This window comes from Lingula anatina, chromosome 5 (assembly GCF_051362555.1).
Source record: "Lingula anatina isolate TDL-2025a chromosome 5, LinAna3.0, whole genome shotgun sequence".
Lineage (NCBI taxonomy): Eukaryota > Metazoa > Brachiopoda > Lingulata > Lingulida > Lingulidae > Lingula > Lingula anatina.
The window spans coordinates 16,002,244-16,026,587 of NC_141771.1; the positions used below are offsets into that span (position 1 = coordinate 16,002,244).

Here is a 24,344-nt window from a genome sequence, read left to right on the forward strand (position 1 = left end):
GAACATGGCCCTAATCAAAACAGAGCATTTAACTTTACCTGCCTTTTTTAAAATATTGTGTGTGCCTGTTTTGTGGTGTATTTACCTACCTTAGGAACAAACAGCAATCCTAACGTCGTGGCAGCTGACGCTATGATGCAAAGAGATGAGAAAGCGAATGTGATAGCTGGCCTCTCCGACACAATCATGGCGACGGAGGCGCCAACTCCGCACAAAACACAGGTGTTGTAGATACACGTGCCTAGATACCTGGAACGTGGGGATATTTTAATTATACTTGAAATTGATTGAGAGATAGATAAACCAATAAAATTAATGACAATAGATTAACAATTTTTAAACAATAAATATCACAATATAAGTGTGTAAATAAGAAACCATACCGAATACAGAATTTATTTCACGTCTTTTAGATGAATCAAATGAATTGGCAGATTGTGAAAACGTACTGATATATTTAAACAAGGACAAAAAAAAACAAAAAAAGAATATTCGTATGCGAACCATGCACGTTATATATATATATAATTTTTCAATTTGCCAAATACTTATTTGTACCTACTTGGAATCATTCAACTCCGGCACAAAGACCCTTCTCGTCTCAAAGGCTAAAAAACACCCAAAAATCAGAAGCAATCCCTTCTCTGCCAGCAGACCGCCAATCCAATACGTCTTTAACTCCGACGTACAGGACTCGTGTTTCGTTATCAGGCGTTTCCCGTCCGTTTCCTGGAATAATTAAAGTTGTTATAACTTTTCTGAGTTCTAAAATATTTAATGTTTTTTTAACCTCAATTTCTCTTTCTTATTCATCTATTTCTAATTTATGTTACTTGTATGTACATGTATTTATTAACCAATTTATTTATTTATGATTTCTTCTCGATAACATTATTTTGGATTCTCTATAAGCTCTTACGAAAATAAGCAGTTTCTCAATGCTGTAATCGGCATTTATTCCAAAAGTAAATTCACAGATGCCTTATAATCAATGGGTCGGTGCTGTACCAGGTACCTTGTTTAGGCAACACTACTGCAGTGTATTAAAGATAAATTACCATCAGAAGCGCCGTAAAAATAAGATATTTGAGAATACACACCGTAGGAACGTTTTGAGTGTTGAATGCTTTTTTGTTTATTTGTTTATTTTTTTTTTTTTTTGTCTAAAATAAATTTATTGACATTCAACCTGTCACTATTCAATAATAACCATAATGTTTATCTGCTAGCTGCTTTCACTGTATTCCAAAGTGACTCTGTGTGTGTCACCTAACCGGAAGTGGTACAAGCACCATTGGGATACTGAAATGAGACTTCCGCTTCCTGTGGACATACCATGTCTGTCTGGATATGATACGTCAAGTATATCGGATCTATCACTGTCCACGTCGCCATTACGGCCACGTCCACCATTACTAAAAACGCCACCCCCAGCAACAGGTGTTTATCCTGTAGGGGCTAGGAAAATAAATTTGGCGAAAAATGCCATTTAACTGACAAAAATAAAGCAATTTTATCAATATTTCCAGCCAACACCACATGTACATACAGCATAAATTTCAAACCATTATATTCATTACGTAATGTAAACATCACTTTGGACCTCAACTATATGACATGTTTTTATCAATTAAATTAAATGTTTCACAGCTTAAAAAATAATTGGATGCAAACTTAGTCAAAATGTGACGACCGTTTAAAATATAACTGTAAAGGTTTAGCTTAAACCAAACGTGGTTGTATTAAATATAACATCGATTTACGTCCTTTTGCACTTTATATATATAAATGTCAATGAGAAATGTGAATGAGCAAGGCCGCTTACAGCGCCTCAGCGGAGCTACTGGCTACATGTTGCCGTGTGATTCTAACTTGTATACTAGATGATGAATTATATTGCACCCTATGACGAAACCGGGTCACAAACTGACCAAAGCTTGCTTTAAAATGTTGGTGTCGAAACGGTTTGAAGCACTGAACGCAAATGCAATATAATAAAATAAAGGATATATGATACAATTATAAAACAATACCTTTCTCATTCTCCCATACTTGTTTCTAAAGATCACATAAACACGCCACGTCTTGGCAAACATGGCTCCGAACGCGAGGCTAAATGCTATGGACAGCAACCAGCCTGATGTCTGAAACAGAATGGTGCAATGATTTCAGTTTCAAGTTGCATTTATTCTTACTCCAGAGATCCTCAACTCTTTGTTTACAAACACAACAAACAAATGCCGCACCTCCATTGGAAAACCTCAATTGCTATCATTTCCCTTAAAACAGTTGTCTTGCTTCCGGAAAACAAGAAGATAACCCTCTTTGTTGTTTGATACAGCTATCTTTATTTCCAACAAAGGAATGTGGTAAAAAACTGAAATAAAATAAAGAAAACCTATGTCAAAATGCTGACGATGACATTTCTATTACTTATTGTGGCACTTACAGGCCACCGTACCTTACAAAACTAGCGTGAAACGTGCTGCATTCTTGCATTGACAAGTTTTAACGTGAATACATAATAAAAGCAGTTTACAGATACTAAAAATGTTCTTTACACAACCACAATTATCAAAACTATATAAAATGTGGAAAACTCACGGTGTGCGTGGCCTATCTTTAGAAAAAACTCTGAACAGTTCACTAGCGGCTGCTGATGAGCGAGCATGGAGCCTCGACATGAAAAACTAGGTCAAATACGAAGGCCCGTAACAACACACTCCTCGCCTGATATCTGATTGATATCACTATTTAACTACTACAATAAAAGTCAACTATAAAATAGAATGCACAACATATACTAAATTTAGTCCTAACTTAGCCACTAAATTTGTAGTGTTTTGCTATTAAATCCCTCCTACATGTTCGCAACTTTACCAACTGTCAATCAAAAGAATAAGTTCACATATTGGTCTGACATATTTCACAGATTTTCCATCTTTCACTGTTCTGACCTCCACAGTTCTGACTTTACTGTCACATCCACTGGGAAAAACATCTTCTACTACTCCCATTGGCCAACTGCCTCGATGTAACTCACAGTCTCTGAGCAGCACAATGTCACCGATTTTCAAGTCTTTCTGCAAAGCTGTCCATTTCCCTCGCTTTTGTAATGACTGGAGATAACCATCTCTCCATCGCTTCCAGAATGTATTAGAAAGGATCTGCACATACTTCCATTGTGACTGGTATATTTCTCTCATATCTGTTGATGTGGTTGGGGTAGGTAATGGCTCCTTCTTCTGTGTAAGCAACATTGCTGGCGTGATGATTTCTGGGTCCTCTGGATCATAGGAAATGGGAGCCACAGGTCGAGAATTAATGACAGCACTAACTTCACACATAAAGGTAACTAGAACTTCATGAGTAAGCTTTTGGGTATGGCTGGTTAAAAACATAGCATCGAGTATTCTTCTGGCGAGACCAATAAGACGTTCCCAGGCTCCACCCATGTGTGATGCATGCGGGGGATTGAACTTCCACACAATTCCCATGTCATGAAGGCTTTCTTGCACTGGACCATTTTCAACAAAGATACCTGTGGCTTTAATCTGATCCAGAGCACCTATGAAATTTGTGCCACGATCCGATCTGATAATTTTCACTGGTCCACGGATGGCTACGAAACGTCTAAGTGCATTGATGAAGGACGAAGAACTCATTTCTTCTATAACTTCTATGTGCACTGCCCTGGTAACTAAACAACCAAAAATCAGGGCCCACCTTTTACTTTCAGCCTGACCACCTCTTGTTCTACGCGTGACCACAGGCCATGGACCGAAAACATCAATTCCAACCGACGTGAAAGGAGGTCCTGGGGTTACTCTATCCTCAGGTAGATCAGCCATGCGTTGGTTCAAGAACTTGCCTCGCAATTTACGACATATTACGCACTTGTACAAGATTGAAGAAACTAGTCTTTTTGCTCCAATTATCCAAAATCCCTTGGAGCGAAGTGCAGACTCTGTCACATGTCTTCCTTGGTGATGAGAAATTGAATGGTAGTGATTTACAAGTAAGTTTGCTATGTGAGATTTCTTCGGGATAATAATAGGATGCTTTTGACCTTTCTCCAAAGGAGCATTGCTGAGGCGTCCTCCAACACGCAGAATGTGTTGGTCATCTAGTACTGGTGATAGTGTTGTCAATTTGCTGTCTGCAGGTACACTGGCTTTCTTTTGCACCATGCTAATTTCTTCTCTGAAGGCATCTTCCTGTGCTTTCTTTATTAGGAATATCTCCGTAGCTTCGGTATCACTAGGGTCTTTAGGAGACATTTGCTTCTTTTCCTTCCAGGCTCTGCAAAACCTCTTCAAGAGAGAAATTGCCCTGACAAGAGATTTCCATGTTGAAAACTTTTCAAACCTAGCAGCAATGCTTCTTAACAATACTGTAGCCTTCACATTGATTGTTGGACGTATTTCACAATCTGCATCTTCGTCAACTAGGTCAAAGTTACAGTTTTCACCAACTGTTGCTGTGACAACATCTTTCAAGAAATCTGGCCCTGTAATCCACTTACTACTTGAAAAATCCTGAACTGGGGTATTGCATCTTGTGCCGCAATCGGCTGGGTTTTTCTCTGAGGGGATATACTGCCACTGAGACGCCTTGGACCGTTTCAATATTGTAGCTACACGGTTGCTGACATATGTGTAGAACCGTCTGGTGCGGTTATAGAGATAACCGAGAACGACTCTACTATCTGTGCAATACTTGAATGTTTCCATCGGAAGGTCAAGGTGTTCGGAGATTGTATCTGCAAGCTCTGTTGCTAAGACAGCTGCACAAAGTTCTAAACGTGGTATGGTCACACCACCTGGTGGTGATAGTTTGGACTTTCCCATGATAAAACCTACTTCTGTGGAGGTATCACGACGAGCTTTCAAGTAGGCAACTGCTGATATGGCACGTTCGGAGGCATCTGAGAATACCCATACCTCCAGGGAATCTGCTAAACTGAAATCCACTGCAGTAATCATCCTTGGAACACAGAATTCCCTCAAGGAGAAAAGTGAACTTTTCCAAGATTCCCACTGGTGATAGAGATGTTCTGGCAAAGGGTCATCCCATCCAACAGCTTCGACATGCATCTCTCTTGCTAGCATTTTCCCGGTAACTGTCACTGGAGATAGGAAGCCAAGAGGATCAAAAATACTGTTGATGGTTGATAGAATCCCACGTTTGGTAAATGGTCTTTCAGGAATGAAAAGGCTGAAACCAAAACAATCCTTATCCATATTCCATGAAATTCCAAGAGATGCTTGAGTAGGAAGCTCTTCTGTAAATAGGTCAAGATTCATGAGTGTTTTCTCTCGGTCTTCTGTTGGGAAGGCATTCACCAAGTCTGGAGAATTGGAAGCGATTTTATGTAACCAGATTCTTCCATTTTCCCACAAAACCTTCTGGGTTCTTTTCACTAGGTCTGTGAGGCTTTCCGAATCTGATCCTGTGATGAGAGCATCATCTACATAAAAGTTCTTGGTGACAAAATGTTTCACATCTTCATCAGCATGTTCCACTGCTTTCCTAAGGCCGTAAGTGGCTACGGCAGGTGACGGAGTGTTCCCAAATACATGGACTCTCATTCGGTATTCAATTATCTCTTTCTTCGGGTCATTATCTCTGTACCAGAAGAATCGTAGGAAGTCTCTGTGTTCTTCATTTACTAGAAAGGAGTAAAACATCTGTTGGATATCTGCTGTGACTGCGATTCTGTCTTTCCGAAATCTTAAAAGTACTCCCAATAAACTGTTGGTTTGGTTTGGTCCAGTGAGTAGATTCTCATTCAAAGAGTACCCTTCATACTTGACAGAAGAATCAAAAACTCCTCTCACTTTATCAGGTTTTCTGGGATGGTATATTGCAAAAAGAGGAAGGTACCAGACTTCCTTTCCAGGTGGAAGCTCGGGGGCTACTTCCGCAGCTTGAGTATCGAATATGTTCTCCATGAATTCCACCATATGCTGAAGTTTACGTTCGTCTTTCTTTAATGCTGCGTCAAATGATTTTGCCCTGCCAAAGACTTGTGACCTGTTATTCGGCATTCTCTGTCTTGGGTGTTTGAATGGGAGAGGAGCCATCCACTGATCCTTGTCTTTTTGCATAGATTCATTCATAATGTCAAGAAATTCCCTGTCCTCTGTGGACAAACTAACGCGGTCGTCTTGGGCTGTAATTTTGAAAACATCTGAACCAATCTGATTTTCTTCTTTCAAGAGTATTGCACTGGGACATGGTAGAAAGTTTGTAGGGCGCCCGTCGTTCATGATGTTGGTCTTGAAGGCGGATATCCTCTTTGGCTGATGTACTTTTCCAAGGCAGACTTCACCAATGATTACCCATCCGAGTGGTAGTTTCTGGCCAAATGGATGATTCTTAGAACCCAGGAGTTGATCTTGAACATGATGTGCTTCAATTAGATCTCTGCCTATGAGCAGACCGATTTCAGCTTTGGGGTTCAAGGGAGGAATCTTCTCTGATAAAGAACTCAGGTGTTCATACTGCATAGCCACGTCCGGAGTAGGGATTTCAGAACGATTCTTAGGAATGTCACACTCAATTATTTCGGGAAGCACAAAGGACTGAGTACCATCATAAGACTCAACAATGAGGTCCACAGCATGCCTTGCTGATATGTGAGTGGTCCCTGAGCATGAAGACAATGAATAACTACGCAACCCTCCTGAGATCTGCAGCTGGTCAAAAAGAGCTGGGGTTCCTAAGGACTTGTTACTCTGATCATCATGGACAGCATAAACTGCAACAGCCTCTTCTGGTCGGCCTTTGGGAAATACCCTCACTAAAACATTTTTAGCACATGACCGTCCAACGAATCCTTCTTCACACAATGCAGTACATTTAGTAATCACCTCCCCGCCATTCGCTCTTGGGGCAATACCTTCATCTGTGGAAACGTTGTTTCTTCTCTCAGCATTGTTTCTTCTTTCTGGAATACCACTCGGGGCACCTTTTACTGGGAAATTGGTTTGGGAAGGAAATGTTTTCTCTCCACAAGATGACTGAATGTGGCCCTTACGACAGCAACCAAAACAATAGCCATATTTCCTCATAATACACTTCTGCTCATTCGGGCTTTTCTGACCAAACACTCTGCATTCCCTGAGTTCATGGTTTGTGCCATGCAGTGGGCACTCTTCCTTTTGAGCGACATCAGTCTTCCTGCTTGTTATCATGTTTCTTTCCTTTGGTCTGTCTTTAATAGAAGTATTGTGTGTAAAGTCATACTGAAAACAAGGATTGTTCTTTGTTTGGCTCAGCTTCTTAATGAATTTGACGAATTCAGGGAATGGAGGGTAATGGACTCTGTTGTTCTCTTTGTATTTCACGGCATGAGATGTCCACTTGTTCTGTTGGTCCTGAGTTAACTTGGCTACTATTGGGTTTATTCCTACCGCTGAGTCAAGATAGGACAGGGTCAACCCACACAATTCATCTTCCTTAAAGGCCTGAATCTCTGACAGGAGATCTAAAAGTTCATACAGTTTCAGTGTATCCTTTGACGTCAGTTTAGGAAACATGTCTATTTTCTTCCTCAGGACAGATTCTATTAACTCTGGGCTACCGTATCTTTCCTCCAATCTTTCCCAAATCTCTTTGACTGCTTTCTGAGGTTGACTTGGATTTGCTGTTTTAATACTAATTGCATGCTTTCTGCTGGTGGGACCCAGCCATCTGATGAGTAAGTCTACCTCTTCTGATGCTGACAGTGCTAAATCTTTCTTCATACTAACAAAACTTTCTTTCCATGAAGCATATGTCTCTGGGGTTTCTTGAAATGTAGTTAATCGAGTGAGGAGCAACTCCTTCTTCAGTAGATAATTCATTATCCCTGTCATTTCTCTGCCATTTTCAGTAGCTGGTGTGAATTCAGAGGCATTCGGATTCAACTGTTCTGGTAAGACTCTTGGTAATTGTGGAACTTCAGTACTGGTGACTGCTGATGGAACGGGTTCTGGTCTACGCGCAATTTCTAAAAACTGAGGTGCCGTCACTGCTGACACACTTTGTTCTTGTCTTGTATCTGATTGTTGGGTGTGTATGGTTGCTGCTGAGTGTCTCTCTACGAAGGCTGCTGTGCGATTTACAGCACTTTCTATGGGTAGACCGGGGGATTCTGGTCTTCTTCTATGGGGAAACAACTGTATTTCTTCGTCTTCGAGTACCTGCGCTTCGGCCTCTGCTGCAGCGTGAGATTTCCTTTCCATTAACAGCTCAAGCTCTGCTTCTAATTCAGCTTTTTGTCTGTTTCTTTCTGCAGCTCTGATCACGTTTTGTTCCTCCAAAATTGCCTGTCGTTTCTTCAGTTCTACTTCTTGCTCTGCAAACTTGAGCCGTGCACGTGCCGCTTCTGCTTTCGCTCTCTTTCTGATTGTGGATGAGGTGCCTGTTGATGAAACAGATCTAGATCTAGCTGATGTAGCTAATTCTGCACCCAAGTCTGGAACTGTGCTTGATGGCTCTTCGGCGCCTGTTGACATCTTGAAATGGAACTAGAGGTGAATTGACTTCTAAATGGGCTGGACCTTTTTTACTGTCTTGCTTCCGGAAAACAAGAAGATAACCCTCTTTGTTGTTTGATACAGCTATCTTTATTTCCAACAAAGGAATGTGGTAAAAAACTGAAATAAAATAAAGAAAACCTATGTCAAAATGCTGACGATGACATTTCTATTACTTATTGTGGCACTTACAGGCCACCGTACCTTACAAAACTAGCGTGAAACGTGCTGCATTCTTGCATTGACAAGTTTTAACGTGAATACATAATAAAAGCAGTTTACAGATACTAAAAATGTTCTTTACACAACCACAATTATCAAAACTATATAAAATGTGGAAAACTCACGGTGTGCGTGGCCTATCTTTAGAAAAAACTCTGAACAGTTCACTAGCGGCTGCTGATGAGCGAGCATGGAGCCTCGACATGAAAAACTAGGTCAAATACGAAGGCCCGTAACAACACAACAGTGTACAACCTGGCGTGGGTTAAATGCATTGTCACAGTGGTAGCATTATCACTAATAACCGTTTTTTCTATTTATTATTATTATTATTATTATTATTATTATTATTATTATTATTAAACGGCAATAATGAACACGATCATCATCTTCATCATAAAATAAACTTTAGGGCCTTCGATCATGATAAATGAGACAAGAAAAATATACTGCCTTTTTCTTTCAAAATCTAATTAAAAACAGTAAACTAACTCACCATGCACATCGCTGGCATGACATCTGCAGGAACAAGACGGGTGTCCAGGGCAACAAACGGCACGCAGCTAAATGCCACAACACACCCGGTCGCTATGACGTTGTTAAGATTTGGTGATGACAGTTTGATGTGGCTACAAAAAATGAAATAAAAAAAAAACAATACAGCTACCTCAATCAAGATTAAGATTAAATCTTTGCATAAATGTAAATTACAACTTACGCTGAATTTTTTTAATTTGAAACATTTTAAAGGGCAAGTATTAGCCTGTTTTTCAGCCTAGAATATTGCTTTTGCCTGTTTAAGAAACGCTAATAATTTTGCACATTTATTAAAAATCTTCTAATTCCCTTAAGTGTAGAAATCGATTTTAAAAGCGCACGCTTTTAGAGCGATTTTGCTGACCTACATAAAAACACCAATCTTGGCTGCTACAGTACTTTACAGGTGGTTCTGGGGTTGACCTATATAATACACGTGACCCACTTTCTCGTTCAGAAACAGTCATGTTGCAATGAAGCTGTTCTCCATGAAAATCTGAATATTCAATCATGGTTAAAAAGTGTGATGCCCATAACTGCTCAAACTCAAAGCATACTGGGCACAGCTTGCATAGGTTTCCGCAAAAGCACAAATTACCTACATAAAAACACCAAACTTGGCTGCTACTTTACAGGTGGTTCTAGGGTTGACCTATATAATACATGTGACCCACTTTCTCGTTCATGTTGCACTGAAGCTGTTCTCCATGAAAAGCGTGAATATTTAAATATGGTTAAAAAGTGTGTTGCCCAGAACTGCTCAAACTCAAAGCATACTGGGCACAGCTTGCATAGGTTTCCGCAAAAGCACAATCTACGTCGCCAATGGATCAGGTTTGTGCAAACAAAAAGGAAGAATTTCACTGCACCCTCGCCATCGTCTCAGGCCGTTCTTTGTGGGGCACATTTCGCGGCAGACTGTTTCGAATCCCCACTTATGAACACGATGGGGTTCAAGACAAAAAGGTCTTTGAAAGAGGATGCTGTGCCTACTCTTCATGCCAGTGTGAAGCGACCAAACACCGGAGAAAGTGAACGGACCGAGCAGTTGATAAAACGCCGCGGCAGGGTCGTTAAGAAGCTTGAAGTATCCAGAGTGAGTAATTATTATTCAGTTTATTATATAATGCCTACCAACGCTATATAAAGCTAATTACAATTCACTTAGATAGATAATAGTTAAGGAAAATTTGTGACTGAGTGCGGATGATTTCCGATCGAGTTTATACTTCACATCTACTCACAGCAGTAATAGGGGGGAGGGGGCGACGGGGGGGGGGGGGGTGGAGGGGCATGTGTGCACATGTAGTTGTGTATTTTGACGTAATGGTAATTGCTTTCAGTCAATCTTATCAGACACATTACGTATTTAGTTACTCGATGAGTTTGAGACAGGAGGAGCCTCTCAAAACGAAATGCCGTCTTCAAAAGAACCAGTAGCCATCACTACACAGGCCCAGCCATCCCCACCATCCCCAGTATGTGAGCTGCCTGAAGCAAAATCCACGCATTCCGTTACATTATCGTAGCAAAGGTAAATTGTTCTGTATTCATTTGCTACTAGTTATTAATTTAGTAATTATGATGTGGAGGTGCCGTGGGGATTACAGCTAATTATCCCACTAATTGGAGATATAATAATAAACACAAAATAGGCAGAGATATTTTTTAAATTTTTGGCAGCCTTCTCCTTCCTTCAAATTTCTTATCAGGTTTAACTTTCTTTTTTTTTTTTTTTTTTTTGTTGTCACCTAACTATTCATGAATTTGATGGTGTTAGGGAATTTCTACCCTCTACCATGCCCACAGATAGATTTTTCACTAGATATTCACTAACAAGTCTCTGCCTAATTCATAACACATTTCTTAAGTGCACATATTTAATCCTGTGGTTCTGGTAGAAGATAGGGAATATCTTGCCTACAGGGAATTTAATCCAGGTAGTCTTCCTAAAGCTTCATGTGATGTTCACTTCCAGGCCTTTGATATCATAGATGATTACTAACGAGATCTTTTAATCTTGTGTGTTTCCTGCTTTTTACAACATATACAACCAGTTAAGGGTGTAAGGGAAATACATACTATTTGTAATTCACAGCAGCAAGTTCAAAAGTATGAATATATTAAAGGGATATAATAACTGTTCGTTTTGGACAAAAAATTAATTTTTCTGGAGTAAACAACAATTTTACCACACTTATCAATGGTTGATGAATCCATTTTTACATTCAAAGTAAGTCCCTGTTTTTTTTTTGTTTTTTTTTCTAAAAAGCGTGTTTTTTGTTGTAATCTCTCAAGAGATTATAACAGAGCATAGCCATCTATGGAGGTCACGTGGTCTAAAGCTCAGATATCAGAATAATAGCTACAACTGCCGTTTTTGTGGTACAACAGAATGTATTGTATTTCTATGAGTTGTTCACAATGATTTATTGTGAAATATAGATCGCATACGAAGAGTTATTATCCCTTTTATTTTATTACTCACATTTAATGCTCAATTTAATTTTGATTAATTTTTCAAATGTAATGCAGTTTGGGGAAATTGAGTGGGTCTTGAATAATAAATTTGGTACACTACCGGTAGATTGAAATAGAATGTATTTTTTTTTACTACTAAATTTTAATTTAGTTTTTTATTGCTCACAAATTAATATTCACTCCCTTTAGGGACCATGACGAGAAGAGACAACATGAAAGATGTGGGAACTCAATATGACTGTGTAGAATCCCCGTTGCATGACCAAAAACCACAAATATTAATATGAACAAGGTCCAAACTTGACGCCCATTAGTTATATTGTCATTAAACGCCACCTACCGATGATTCCTGAAGACGATGTTAAAAACTAGCAGACACAGCCCGAGTAAAATCCCAAGCCCGGCGAGACCAGTGATGACAGCTGCCAGAGCGCCGTCGATGTACGACATTCTGTTTACGACAGGGGTGTGGTCAAGAGGTACATGTCCACCTAGAAGACGAGAGGACAATCGATATTTAATTATTTATTTATTTATTTATTATTATTTTTTTTAATAAATTTGTTACTTTTTAGAATCCAATGTCGATGTCCATCAAGTGACCTTACTGAATGCGGTTACTATAATAAGCAAACAATAAGCAAATAAAAAACACATTAGATTGCGTGTATCCATTGCGATATGTTTCCCAAAGTATCATGTAAGTCATAATAATAGTTTCTTCAAACAACAGTTAGGCCGCGTTCAGATAAACCCAATCATATAAGCTGGGTCGATCCAAATCGATCGATTCTCGCTTCAGTGTGATCAGCTCAATCCAGTGAAAGAGCTTCCGAGATCCGAGCGCACACTATAATATAGTTAGTTACCCCATTGCTGGTCAACAATTACACTGATTACATTGATTGCGCTTAAGCAAAAATCCTCGCAGAGTCGGATCAATGCAGCTATTTCGATGGGTTTATCTGAACGCTCCCTTAGACAGTTTCATATCAAGCTGTACTCTTAGTTGAGAGATTACACAACAACCCCCGCACACAGGGCCGTAGCCTCCGGGGGGGCAGGGGGGGCAGCTGCCCCCCCCCTGGAATTTGGAATTTTACACACCACACCCTCCCCCCTCGGTAGCTTCGCCCCCTCGTGTCGGCTTACTGCCCCCCCTGGCATTTTGCTCAGGCTACGGCCCTGGCACATGAAGCGGTCAATAAATTATCTAAACAGAACGAAGCGAACTTGTGAAAGATAATAAATTTGCCTACAGCATAATTAAAACATTTCACATTAAGAGATATTTGTACGTACCAGGCCACTTTAACAGAGATTCATCAATGCTGATTTGCCCTGTGATCTCGTTGTGCACCCCAACAGCCACTTGGACAGAGTCTGAAATTTACCACAGCGCAGCGGTTACCATGGATACGAAGTACGGTTGCTATGACAACATAAACCGAATTAATGACAACGGCGTAACTGATTACGTGCATTCACTTATCGTTATCTTCGATTTTCGCATTAAGGCGTTCATATAAGCCAGTTGATTGATGTGGCTTCCAAATCTGCGTGACGAATGAGTCTGGATTCATGCTGCCTATGACAGAGAGACGGTGGGGAAAGAGAGAGAGGCGGGAAACAAATATATTATTATGGGTTCAGACACTTCCGGGGAACATTTACCTTGGACTTGGGTGATTTCCAACTGCCAAGGCCTGCTACCGTTTCCATAAAATGACATTGGACCCTAAAATAATATTTGTTTAAGAAGTTCGATGACGACGCACAAATATGTCATTCCATTATTTATTTACTAGTCATTTATTTATTTACTAGTCAAATTTAAATATGATTTTTTCTCTTTCTTTGGGTCACACGTTTGCTTCAGCGAGAGATTGGATTTTAATAATGTAAAATCGATTCAAATCAAAGAAATGTGACCAGAAAAATCAAACAGGCTCCAAAGAAAATAACGTTTACCATACTTTAAAAACGCTTGTTTCTACCCAATATGTATTTTCCTTACCGTCATCCCTGTAAAATTTGTTTTCTTCAATTCCTCCATGAGAATACTCAACAGGTGACTGTCTTCGTAGGTGAAGTCATCGAGCCGCTTTGGCCTGACAACTGTTTCTCCGTCAACAACCTCCGTGACGACCTGAGTGGACATGAAAGAATATATATATATATTTTTTTTTCTTAAGTTCCATCGTGATACATGTATATATGAAGTGCAGCAAATGCGTTAAGTCCTTTTCGTATCAAGAGGTCCAGATTTCTGTACCGCACCAGTTTGTCTGATTCTGACATGAACTTCTGTCGGGGGTCGAGGAACGGGAAAGTATGGGGGTTATTTCCTTCAACAAACCCCAAAACAACAATCAAAAGCAGTTTGGTTAACTGGTCGTGTCGAGCGCGAGTTTTTGTGAATCTCTTAGGTAAAAGCCATGCTTAGATGGCACCGTTCTAAAATAAAATAAACTAAAATACGTAATTTTAGGGCCCTTCAACGGACTTCTAACGCCTCGCCAAGGGGCGGGAAGGGGAGGCGTCGCCTGCCGTTCCTAAAAAAGGACACCCTTCGAACAATCCTGGATCAGCCCCTGCGTTCGATGTTTAAAATGCGTTGAAAATATACGGGCAGGGTAGGGAGACAAGAACAAAGCACCCTCCTGTCGGTTTCAGCAAGCTCTGCTGACAATATGAATGAAGAAGAGAAAATCAGAAGGGTTGTTCAGAACCAAATTAATCGGCGGACTTACAGATCCACGGATCAAACATGGCGCACACTTGACAATGGATTCCCTCCTCCCCTTGCGCCGTCCCTGCAGGAACAGAGCAATTGAATCTCGACATGGTTTCAAGTGGATATGTAAGTCAGCGGATCAAATGGTTCTGAATAGGCCCTTAGATACTAGTCGATCTGAAGTGCTCGTTTTTTTTTAATTGCTGTCAGCAGCTTCCGACAGTGATGAGCAATCTCTATCAAACTGTTTGTGTGTTCATGACGGATCAAATATCTTGAAACACATCTAGCTGGCTATAAAATCACTTAAGGGAACACTTCGCGCCATTGGTAATTTTTGCATTGACAATTTAAATATTTATGACCATTAAAACACTGGCAACGCCTAGCAACCGGCGTCATAAGTATGGCGCCAAAAGGAGAACAATGACATTCAAATGAGAAAGCGACCTCATAAAGTGACAAGAACTTGCAAATAAGCAGTTAAGAGTACAACTTTTGAACATTTCAATTTTTCGACTGTCAGTTATTTTCGCAGGCGGTTTTCATTCTTACGAACAATTGCATTCAGCAAGTAAAACAAGTTCGAATCAATGGAAATGAATTAAAACTTACCTGTTTAGCTACTTCGGGAATAGCAGAGTTCAGGGCCAGTGCAGCTGCCCATATGGCGTCATAGCCAAAGGGGTGGTAATCGTTAAAACCATACTTTTCAAAACTGGGCCACTGTTTATAGCGTCTTTCATACTGATCGAACGACTGAAAATTAATTTTAAAAAAATACCTGTACATGTACAAACAAGTACCGTATGAGAAATAACGTAAGATGGTTAAAACTTTAAAAAAAGAAAGCACTTCGTAGGCAATATATGAAAAAGGTGTCATTTATGTAATACAAGTGCGACATAGTTGATCTTACCTAAATGATGGAAAGAGTACTAGAAAAGGGTATAATTTTACATGTACAATTCACCATAAATTTCAGAAATTAGCTTCATTTGGGCTAGATTCACTATGAACAGGTTAAATATACAAATGCGCTGATGATTTACCAGCCCATTTATCGTCTCAAGACCATGAGTAAACTTCTCAAAGGTCAGAAGCTCCATTAAGGTCAGCGCGTGCTCGGTGGCGGCCTTGATCTCCGACGGGTCACAAGCCGTATCATTGACCGACATCCAGTCTTTATTATACCAGCCGTAGTACAGCCACACCACTTTCCCGCCGCTCATGCCGAACCGATAAGCCTGTGGATTGCGACAGATGGCGCTAAATTTACAGCAAAAACCCGTCCCAATAATTTCTCAGCTAATTGCGTTTACGTCTTTTACCATACTGCGTATCTTTACGACAGTCATTAGAATAAACTCGCTTGACCTTGGCCTAATTTTAATCCTTCAATTTAACAGACCTTATCATAACCTTGACCTTACATGTACATTGACCTTTATATAGATTACATGTGTACCAGTACCTTGCAAAGAATTCTACGGAAGGTTTGCTCAGAGCCGTCGAAGATGATAATGCGGGCGTCACGATTCTACAAGAAAATATTATCAGCTTTAATAAAAGTGGTAGGCCTACATGTAAATATGAAATAAATATACCTAAATAATTGTAGTTGTGCTAGTACTGTTGACATATACAGCGAGAAAGCAGTCCCAAATGCGGACACAGACTTAAATGGTGTGATACGTTCCCACAGACGACACGTTAGAGAAGACGCCATTATGGCCCCATTCACAACGTTAGTTGATCCGCACAATTCCCTCGGGGAACGCATTGGTGTCTGTTTAAGGATTATGCAGCACGCTTTCAAGTGGGTCGGCCATAATTGATCCGCGGATGTGGTAAAGTCCGCGGATCAACTTGTTCTGAATGTGCCTCATGTGTACTAACCTTGAGGTCCTGTATCTGTACATCTGACAATTCGTCTATATCGCCTACGGTATGGTAAGCCAAGCTCTCGATACCATTGTTTTCAAATAACTTGTGAAGGATTGCCATATTCTGTTGACAAAAAAAAACACAATTATTTTTAATAAGCTTCAGAAAGGTTTTGGTTGAGTTTACCAAAACCGGTTTTTTTTTGGGGGGGGGATATGTCTTCTTTGCATATGTTTAAGAAACAAATGAAATTATTTCAACGTACTGCATGCACACGCCTGTATGGTATATACATGTAGTCTGGCTGTCTTTCTGGCTGACTCTCTCTCTCTCTCTCTCTCTCTCTCTCTCTCTATATATATATATATATATATATATATATATATATATATGCCTACCTCTTGACATTCATATCCAATGGTGGCGACTCGTTTCCACCCATAGTGCTGTACAATGGCCAAATAAGCTTTTAGATAAGAACCCATGGTCGGAATGTTCCTCCAAAACGTACGATAGATGTCTCTCTTCGATAGCTTCAGACGTGCAGCACCATATGAGATCTGAAAACACCAAACTTGATTAAGAGAAGTTGTTTCCATAAACGAAACAACAAATAGACAGCTTACTTAATATGTTAAATGTCACAGAACAATGGGGCAATTTTTTGTGGTGACAGAAGCCGGAGATCATGTTATCCAGCCCATCTAAGAAATCTGTTCTAAGAGCATAGAATAATTGCGGACCAACGAGTATGGTCGATATACTTGAAAGCTTACTTGGTAATCCCGGGAGGAATCCATTCAGTGTATATTAGGGGATTATTTGGCAAACGTTCAAGTAGGACGGCCATATTTGATCCGCGGATCTGTTAGTCAGCAGCTCAACTCGGATGTGAATGCGGCTTCGGACGTACCTGAATGAGATTGAAAAAGGGAGTCGTCTGAGCAGTGGCAACCGTGGATACACTGCACCCTCCACCTATCACCATTATCTTTTGGGGTGGACGTTGGATAGCTCTAACCAGAGCCGCGGCGGCAGCTCCATCATCACACTGAAATAAAGGTGATATATATATACACACACACACACACACACACCAAAATAGCCATCAAAAATAAATTAGTCACCAGTGGCCTTGTTGGCAGTCACCTTCTGGTGGAAACCCGTAGGACAAGTAAGTAAAACGTATAAACCAACCTAAACCATTTATTCACAGATGTAAAGAATGCGTTTTAAAATAATAATCCATTAGCCATGAGGCGTATTCCCAATCAGGTGAACAAAAAGTCGGTTAAAGTTGCGTGAGTGCATTATTATCCTCAATTAATTTGTAAATGGATCCGGAGACAAACTCTACCGGGAGATGCGCCCTATGCTTTATCAATTAAGCACTGTTGACCGCAAAAAATGGATGAATGCTTTAAAAGTCAGCTCTTGTTGGTATGAGCAAAAAGACAGAACTACCTGTAACACACATTTTAAGAGACTTGGCTCGATTTTTCACATATTATAATTGGTAAATGGACCCCTCCCCCCCCCCCTTAAAAAAATAATAAATAAGCACGTCGCTTCATCGAACAGGGGGAAACTCTATTTCTTTGCCATCTATGCGCAATTTTGCGGAAAATACCATCGAATTGTCTTTGTCTATGCAGTGAGTAAACTTTCAGGGCAAATGCTAGCATGTTGACGCTGTCCTGCCCTGTACTAACTACCTGTACTAGCTAACCTTATCCCAAAGGGAATTGAGATCCTAAGGTGGCTAATTTGATAAACCAATTATCGTCACCAGTGGGATTTGAACAGTCACATCTATCAGCATGAAAACTGTCAAACATTGGCTTGCCGTCTCGTGGGAGGAGATAATTTGTTATGGGTCTTAATTATGTCGCCAGGGAAACACAAATGGTTTTAAATAATTCCAAGCAGTTCTGGGCGATGCAGGGCACCATTGTCCTTTGTAAATATTAAATAATTTAGTTCTAAACATTTCTCTTGACGTACAGACAAATATGTTATCATACCCGTACTTCATTTCGAAAGGAGATATCGATATGAAGTATTTCATTTGAGAAGGTTAAAAGTGTTTTAAATTAAGAAAGATGATAACCTATCCAGGATATGCAGACATACAAAATACACACACTGGACAAAAGAAGTGTCACCTCCTAACTCAGAGTAATAAAAGTAGGCAGATCTTGGGTACTTATAATGCCTGGTCTACTTATAATGTGACTAATGAGTATAAAACCGCTATACCATGGAATTGTATTGTTGGTCTTGTACATGTACAGCAAATGTTATTCCTGTCTTCCTCCAATATGGCAAGATACAGACAATTATCTAACGGTTATAGGTGCAAGTTATTAACCTGAAGAGGCGGAATATAAGCTATGTCAGAATATCGATACAATTGAATTGTTCAGTCAGAACCGTGCAGAGGGTCTGGTCTCGGTATAGAAACACTGGATCAAGAGACAAATTGCCTCTGATGGGTCGTCCAAGAAAAAATACTGGCCGTGAAGACCGACGACTGATTTTGATGTCCGGGTTTTCAAAGTTCGAAACTGCTTGTCAGTTGACAACACAGTGGAACAATTTCACACATAAGAATATGTCTGTGAAAATTGCTAGGCGTCGGTTACATGCTCAGAGAGTGTACAGCAGGGTAGCAAGACTGAGACCTCTTATATCGTTACAAAACAGGCAACGTAGAGTAAACTAGGGTCAACAGGATCTGGAACTGGACAGTTCATGACAATTGGTCCTATATATTTTTCTGATGAGTGTCGCTTTAGTCTGACCTCTGATGACAGACGGGTACTATGCTGGCAAACTGCTGGTAAAGCAATTGAACCACATGCACTGAATTTTTGAACCCGGAGCAGCATATTCATCATGGTGTGGGGCTGCATCAGCATCCATGGCTTGGGCGAATTGATAGTGGTTAATGGAAACATGAATCACTAGAAATATATCGATGTTTTGGAGTCAGGCTTGCTACCATCTATTACTAACATGTTTGGTGACAGGAATTATCCATTTGTTCACCAGGATGACAATGCTCCTTGTCACAGGCCCAGAGCAGTTGATGATTGGTTTGACCAACAGGACATTTGCAGGGTGATGTGGCCTGCCCAGAGTCCAGATGCAAACATCATAGAAAATGTGTGGAATGATATGTCAAAACTTTTTACTAATGCCCGTCTAACCAGCAGAGAAACTCTGTTATATTCATTGTTTCATGCTTGGGCCAGCATAAGCCCTGAACGCATCAGACAGTTATATGAAACCTTGCTTCGTAGACTGGCACCTATTATTAGGTCACGTGGCTATGCCACTAAGTACTAATTTTGGACTTGAAACTGCATATTTTGGTAGAATGTATATTTTGTTCTCATTTTGTGATATTTTGTGAAATTTGATGTTAATAAAATGATACCAGGAGCATATCATTCCACAGTTATTTATCTCCCCCATAGTATTGGCTCAGTAGGGGTGACACTTCTTTTGTCCAATGTGTGTATAACTAAGGGAAAGCTCGGTAACAGTTTGGAACTGTCGCACTTTGGCAGGGAAGCAGTTTTACTTCAATAGATGTCTCTAAACAAGGGATTGTTAATAATGATAAATCGACTACTGTTTTATCCCTTTTTATCTAAGTTTCACTTTTTTCACTCAGTGGTCTTTTCACACAGCGGTGTAACGGAACTGAGGGTCTGTGTAACAGAAAGTCCACCATTCATTTAGTTATAATGGTTAGGGTTAGCCTGAGCTAAGTGGGTCAAAATCTAGGGCGAGGCTTAGACCACAGGGTACACCTTAGACCACATGTTAAATAAAATACGCCATATTACGTCAGTAGATGTACACATTTCTTTATTCTTTTTTTTATGTACAGACACAGATGTGTCTGTACATATAGCCATCATCTGCGTCTGTCGTCGCCGTCGCCGTCGTCGCTGTCGCCGTCGTCGCCGTCGTCGCCGTCGCCGTGCACTTTTACCGATAACACGATAAGTGGAAAACCATTTTACCTTTTGAATTGAAACTTGCAGAACTGATGAATATTCATAATACGCAGGTCAAGTTCGAAAATCAGCATGATCGGGTCACTTTTAGGGAATTTATGCTGTTTTTTTCACTTTTTTCAGCATATATGCAGCACCGATAACACGATAAGTGGAAAACCATTTTACCTTTTGACTTGAAACTTGCAGAACTGATGAATATTCATAATACGCAGGTCAAGTTCGAAAATCAGCATGATCGGGTCACTTTTAGGGAATTTATGCTGTTTTTTCACTTTTTTCAGCATATATGCAGCACCGATAACACGATAAGTGGAAAACCATTTTACCTTTTGACTTGAAACTTACAGAACTGATGAATATTCATAATACGCAGGTCAAGTTTGAAAATCAGCATGATCGGGTCACTTTTAGGGAATTTATGCTGTTTTTTCACTTTTTTCAGCATGTATGCAGCACCGATAACACGATAAGTGGAAAACCATTTTCCCTTTTGACTTGAAACTTACAGAACTGATGAATATTCATAATACGCAGGTCAAGTTCGAAAATCAGCATGATCGGGTCACTTTTAGGGAATTTATGCTGTTTTTTCACTTTTTTCAGCATATATGCAGCACCGATAACACGATAAGTGGAAAACCATTTTACCTTTTGACTTGAAACTTACAGAACTGATGAATATTCATAATACGCAGGTCAAGTTCGAAAATCAGCATGATCGGGTCACTTTTAGGTAATTTATGCTGTTTTTTCACTATTTTCAATATAAATGCAACACTGATAACACAATATAAGAAAAACGGATTGGCCAATTGTAATTATACTCACAGGAGTGGTCAATCTTACTAAAACGCAGGTTGAGTTCGAAAATAAGCATAATCGGGCCATTACTTAAGAAGTTATACTGTTTTTTCACATTTCCTCAGATTCAATTATTAGGCATGTTAACAGTCTCATTATTTAACTAATAAGATGCCTAAAAGTGTTTGTTTAATATTTCCTGCATCTTTACAACATTGTTAGTTGATTATGTAAAAAACATGGTAAACTTGTTATCATGTATTGTGTAATAAAGTGTCAAAAATGGAAATAAACTCATATCATTGCAATTTGTCATATTCAATCATCCACTATGTTCAGAATCTCAGAATGGAGGAAATTGGACATTTAACACTGTTCTATTGATACTTTCCCCATCTCATCAATTTTCTTAGTTGGACATATAAAAATGGCAGTTAATTGTTAATTTTGTTTTATGTTAAAAAAGTGTTAAAAATGGAAATAAACCCATTTCAGAAAAGTGCTGTCTTGTTTACATTTTGGCATTTTCAAGATGTGACTTTGAAGTTCCATGGTCCTGAAGACCTTTGCTGGTCACATTTTCTGAATATCCATGATACTAATATTTTATTATTAAAAATTGATGGTCATTATGCTGTTAAACATTATGTAATATTGCATCAAAATTTGAAGAAACCCCTATTTTGGGCACTGTTCCCATGATGACCATTTAAGGAAAATCATGTCACTTACTGTTCTCAAACTTACAGGATAGAAACATGCAACTAAAATACAGCTTCAGTAGGCAATGCAGTCTGTTTGGTATTTTTTTTTTTTTTTTTTTTTTTTTTTTTTTTTTGCAGTTAAACAGTTTTTTGTGAAAATTTAATTTTTCACATATTGGCATTTTCAAGGTGTGACTTTAAAGTTCCATGATACTGAAGACTTTTGCTTGTCACATTTTCTGAATGTCTATGTTACTAATATTTTATTAATAACATTTGATTGTCATTATGCTGTTAAACATTATGTAATGTTGCATCAAAATTTGAAGAAACCCCTATTTTGGGCACTGCTCCTATGATGACCATTTAAGGGAAATCATGTCACTTACTGTTCTCAAACTTACAGGAAAGAAACATGGGTCTAACATACAGCTTCAAAAGGCAACGCAGTCTGTTTGGTAAAATTTTCTGGCAATTTAACAGTTTTTTGTGAAAATTTAATTTTTCACTTATTTGCATCTTTATTTCACTTTTCTCAGCATATATGCAGCACCGATAACACGATATGTGAAATACCATTTTACCTTTTGGCTTGAAACTTACAGAACTGATGAATATTCATAATACGCAGGTCAAGTTTGAAAAACAGCATGATAGAGCCACTTTTATAGAAGTTATGCTGTTTTTTCATTTTTTTAGCATATATACAACACTGATAATACAATATAAGAAAAACAGATAGGCAAATTGTTATTTTACTCACAAGAGTGGTCAATCTTACTAAAACATAGGTTGAGTATGAAAATCAGCATAATCGGGCCATTATTTTAGAAGTTATTCTTTTTTTTACATTTCCTCAGATTCAATTCTTAGGCATGTTAATAGTCTCATTATTGAACTAATAAGATACATAAAAGTGTTTGTTTGACATTTCCTGCATCTTTACAACATTGTCAGTTGATTATGTAAAAATGATGGTAAATTTGTTATCATGTATTGTGTAATGAAGTGTCAAAACTGGAAATAAACACATATCATTGCAATTTGTCATATTCAATCATCCACTATGTTCAGAATCTTAGATGGAGGAAATTGGAAATTAAACACTGTTCTATTGATATTTTCCCCATCTCATCAATTTTATTAGTTGGTCATATAAAAATGGCAGTTAATTGTTAATTTTGTTTTATGTTAAAAAAGTGTTAAAAATGGAAATAAACCCATTTCAGAAAAGTGCTGTCTTGTTTACATTTTGGCATTTTCAAGATGTGACTTTGAAGTTCCATGGTCCTGAAGACCTTTGCTGGTCACATTTTCTGAATATCCATGATACTAATATTTTATTATTAAAAATTGATGGTCATTATGCTGTTAAACATTATGTAATGTTGCATCAAAATAGAAGAAAACATAATTTTTGGTGTTGCTGCCATGATGACCATTATGGGAAAATCATGTTACTTACGACTCAATATTTCAAAAAAAGTTGGAAAAGCAGTCTAATTGGCTTCTTTTTCTGGAATTTATACATTTTAGTGAAATATTCATTATTATCTTTTTGGCATATTCATTGTGGGACTCAGAACTCCCATGGACATGAAGCCGAATGGTAATCAAATTTTCTACATGTCCTTGCTATTCATAGTCAATAATAAAAAATTGGTGATCATTATTCTATAAATTATTATGTAATGTTACATCAAAATTGACAAAAATATTTTTGTACTGCTTCTGCAAACATTATGGAAAGAAAACTGTGTTACTTATTATTATGTTTAACTTACAAGTATGATTTTTAGGATTGGCATGCAGTTCAAATTAGAAAGCCAGCTCAATTGGGTTATCATTTATTATTGAATTTATGCAATTTTGTGTGAAATTTTCATTTTTCTCATTCTGGCTCTTTCTAATTGTAAATTTGAACTTTGATGGACCTGAAGCCTTATGCTTTTACTTTCGTCGTTGTTACCTGTTCTGCATAATTAAAATTTGATATTGACTGTGCAGTTAAACATTATGTACTATTGCATCAGAATTGGCAGTCTCCTATTTTTGTGCATTATTGTTTTGTGCTTTTCTTAAGCTGTGTCTTATGGGACAAATTTGTGTGGTCAGTCTGTAAATTCCCCTTGGGTATTCACTAGGCTAAGTTTAGTGCTATAAACTCATTTGCCTGATTAAGTGGCCATTAAATGAGATTTCATAAATCACACTTGTTGATATTTCCCTGTAAACTCCCAAAGGTTAAGCTCTCTGCTAGATAACAGTGTCCATAATAAGGAAGCACTGAATAGCAGCTTCATTAGATTATATTTTTGTTGTTTTCTTTTTAATTTCTTCTCCAACACTGGCATTTTTAAGATGTGACTTTCCCATCCACCTGAGGCTCTGCACAATTTCTGTATTTCCACGTAAG

At 38.8% G+C, this 24,344-nt stretch overlaps 3 protein-coding genes across 12 annotated transcripts in view; 1 reads left to right on the plus strand and 2 right to left on the minus strand.

Moving 5' to 3' along the window:
- Positions 1–24,344, minus strand: part of LOC106181790 (gamma-aminobutyric acid type B receptor subunit 2) — a 32,303-nt gene that overhangs the window by 904 nt on the left and 7,055 nt on the right. For 6 of the 8 annotated variants that reach the window (XM_087013253.1, XM_087013252.1, XM_087013249.1 and 3 more), the window contains exons 5-19: positions 17,303–17,440; positions 16,788–16,949; positions 16,402–16,512; positions 15,977–16,042; positions 15,555–15,749; positions 15,118–15,261; positions 13,783–13,914; positions 13,440–13,503; positions 13,068–13,148; positions 12,106–12,256; positions 9,244–9,376; positions 2,034–2,144; positions 1,336–1,458; positions 563–729; positions 90–249 (exon numbers count right to left, since the gene is read on the minus strand). In XM_087013253.1, coding sequence (XP_086869379.1) covers positions 90–249; positions 563–729; positions 1,336–1,458; positions 2,034–2,144; positions 9,244–9,376; positions 12,106–12,256; positions 13,068–13,148; positions 13,440–13,503; positions 13,783–13,914; positions 15,118–15,261; positions 15,555–15,749; positions 15,977–16,042; positions 16,402–16,512; positions 16,788–16,949; positions 17,303–17,440 — 1,938 coding nt within the window. The remainder of the gene's footprint in view (positions 1–89; positions 250–562; positions 730–1,335; positions 1,459–2,033; positions 2,145–9,243; positions 9,377–12,105; positions 12,257–13,067; positions 13,149–13,439; positions 13,504–13,782; positions 13,915–15,117; positions 15,262–15,554; positions 15,750–15,976; positions 16,043–16,401; positions 16,513–16,787; positions 16,950–17,302; positions 17,441–24,344) is intronic. The other 2 variants (XM_087013255.1, XM_087013256.1) reach the window with 2 other exon arrangements.
- LOC106157407 (uncharacterized) lies at positions 2,325–8,990 on the minus strand. Of its 3 annotated transcripts, none has more exons than XR_015334513.1 (2): positions 2,605–8,984; positions 2,325–2,377 (listed from the first exon to the last, which is right to left on the minus strand). XR_015334513.1 is itself a non-coding variant. In XM_087013247.1 (2 exons), exon 2 carries the CDS (start codon positions 8,502–8,504, stop codon positions 2,877–2,879), a length of 5,628 nt encoding a protein of 1,875 aa, XP_086869373.1. In that variant the 5' UTR covers positions 8,505–8,645; positions 8,873–8,990; the 3' UTR covers positions 2,325–2,876. The 3 variants fall into 3 exon arrangements, 2 of the variants coding, with proteins under 2 accessions (XP_086869373.1, XP_086869374.1); XM_087013247.1 differs by having other exon boundaries at positions 2,325–8,645; positions 8,873–8,990; XM_087013248.1 differs by having other exon boundaries at positions 2,325–2,957; positions 3,524–8,984.
- LOC147761730 (THAP domain-containing protein 10-like) lies at positions 9,946–12,112 on the plus strand. Its single transcript, XM_087013257.1, has 3 exons — positions 9,946–10,380; positions 10,658–10,818; positions 11,955–12,112. The coding sequence occupies exons 1-2, from the start codon at positions 10,015–10,017 to the stop codon at positions 10,811–10,813; spliced, it is 522 nt and encodes a 173-aa protein (XP_086869383.1). The 5' UTR covers positions 9,946–10,014; the 3' UTR covers positions 10,814–10,818; positions 11,955–12,112.

Bases quoted from the DNA above. Each gene is read 5' to 3' on its own strand.
- LOC147761730 (XM_087013257.1), top strand. From the start codon at position 10,015: ATGGTTAAAAAGTGTGTTGCCCAGAACTGCTCAAACTCAAAGCATACT. The intron at 10,381-10,657 runs GTGAGTAATTAT...TTACGTATTTAG, and splicing joins AGAAGCTTGAAGTATCCAGA to TTACTCGATGAGTTTGAGAC.
- LOC106157407 (XM_087013247.1), bottom strand. From the start codon at position 8,504: ATGTCAACAGGCGCCGAAGAGCCATCAAGCACAGTTCCAGACTTGGGT.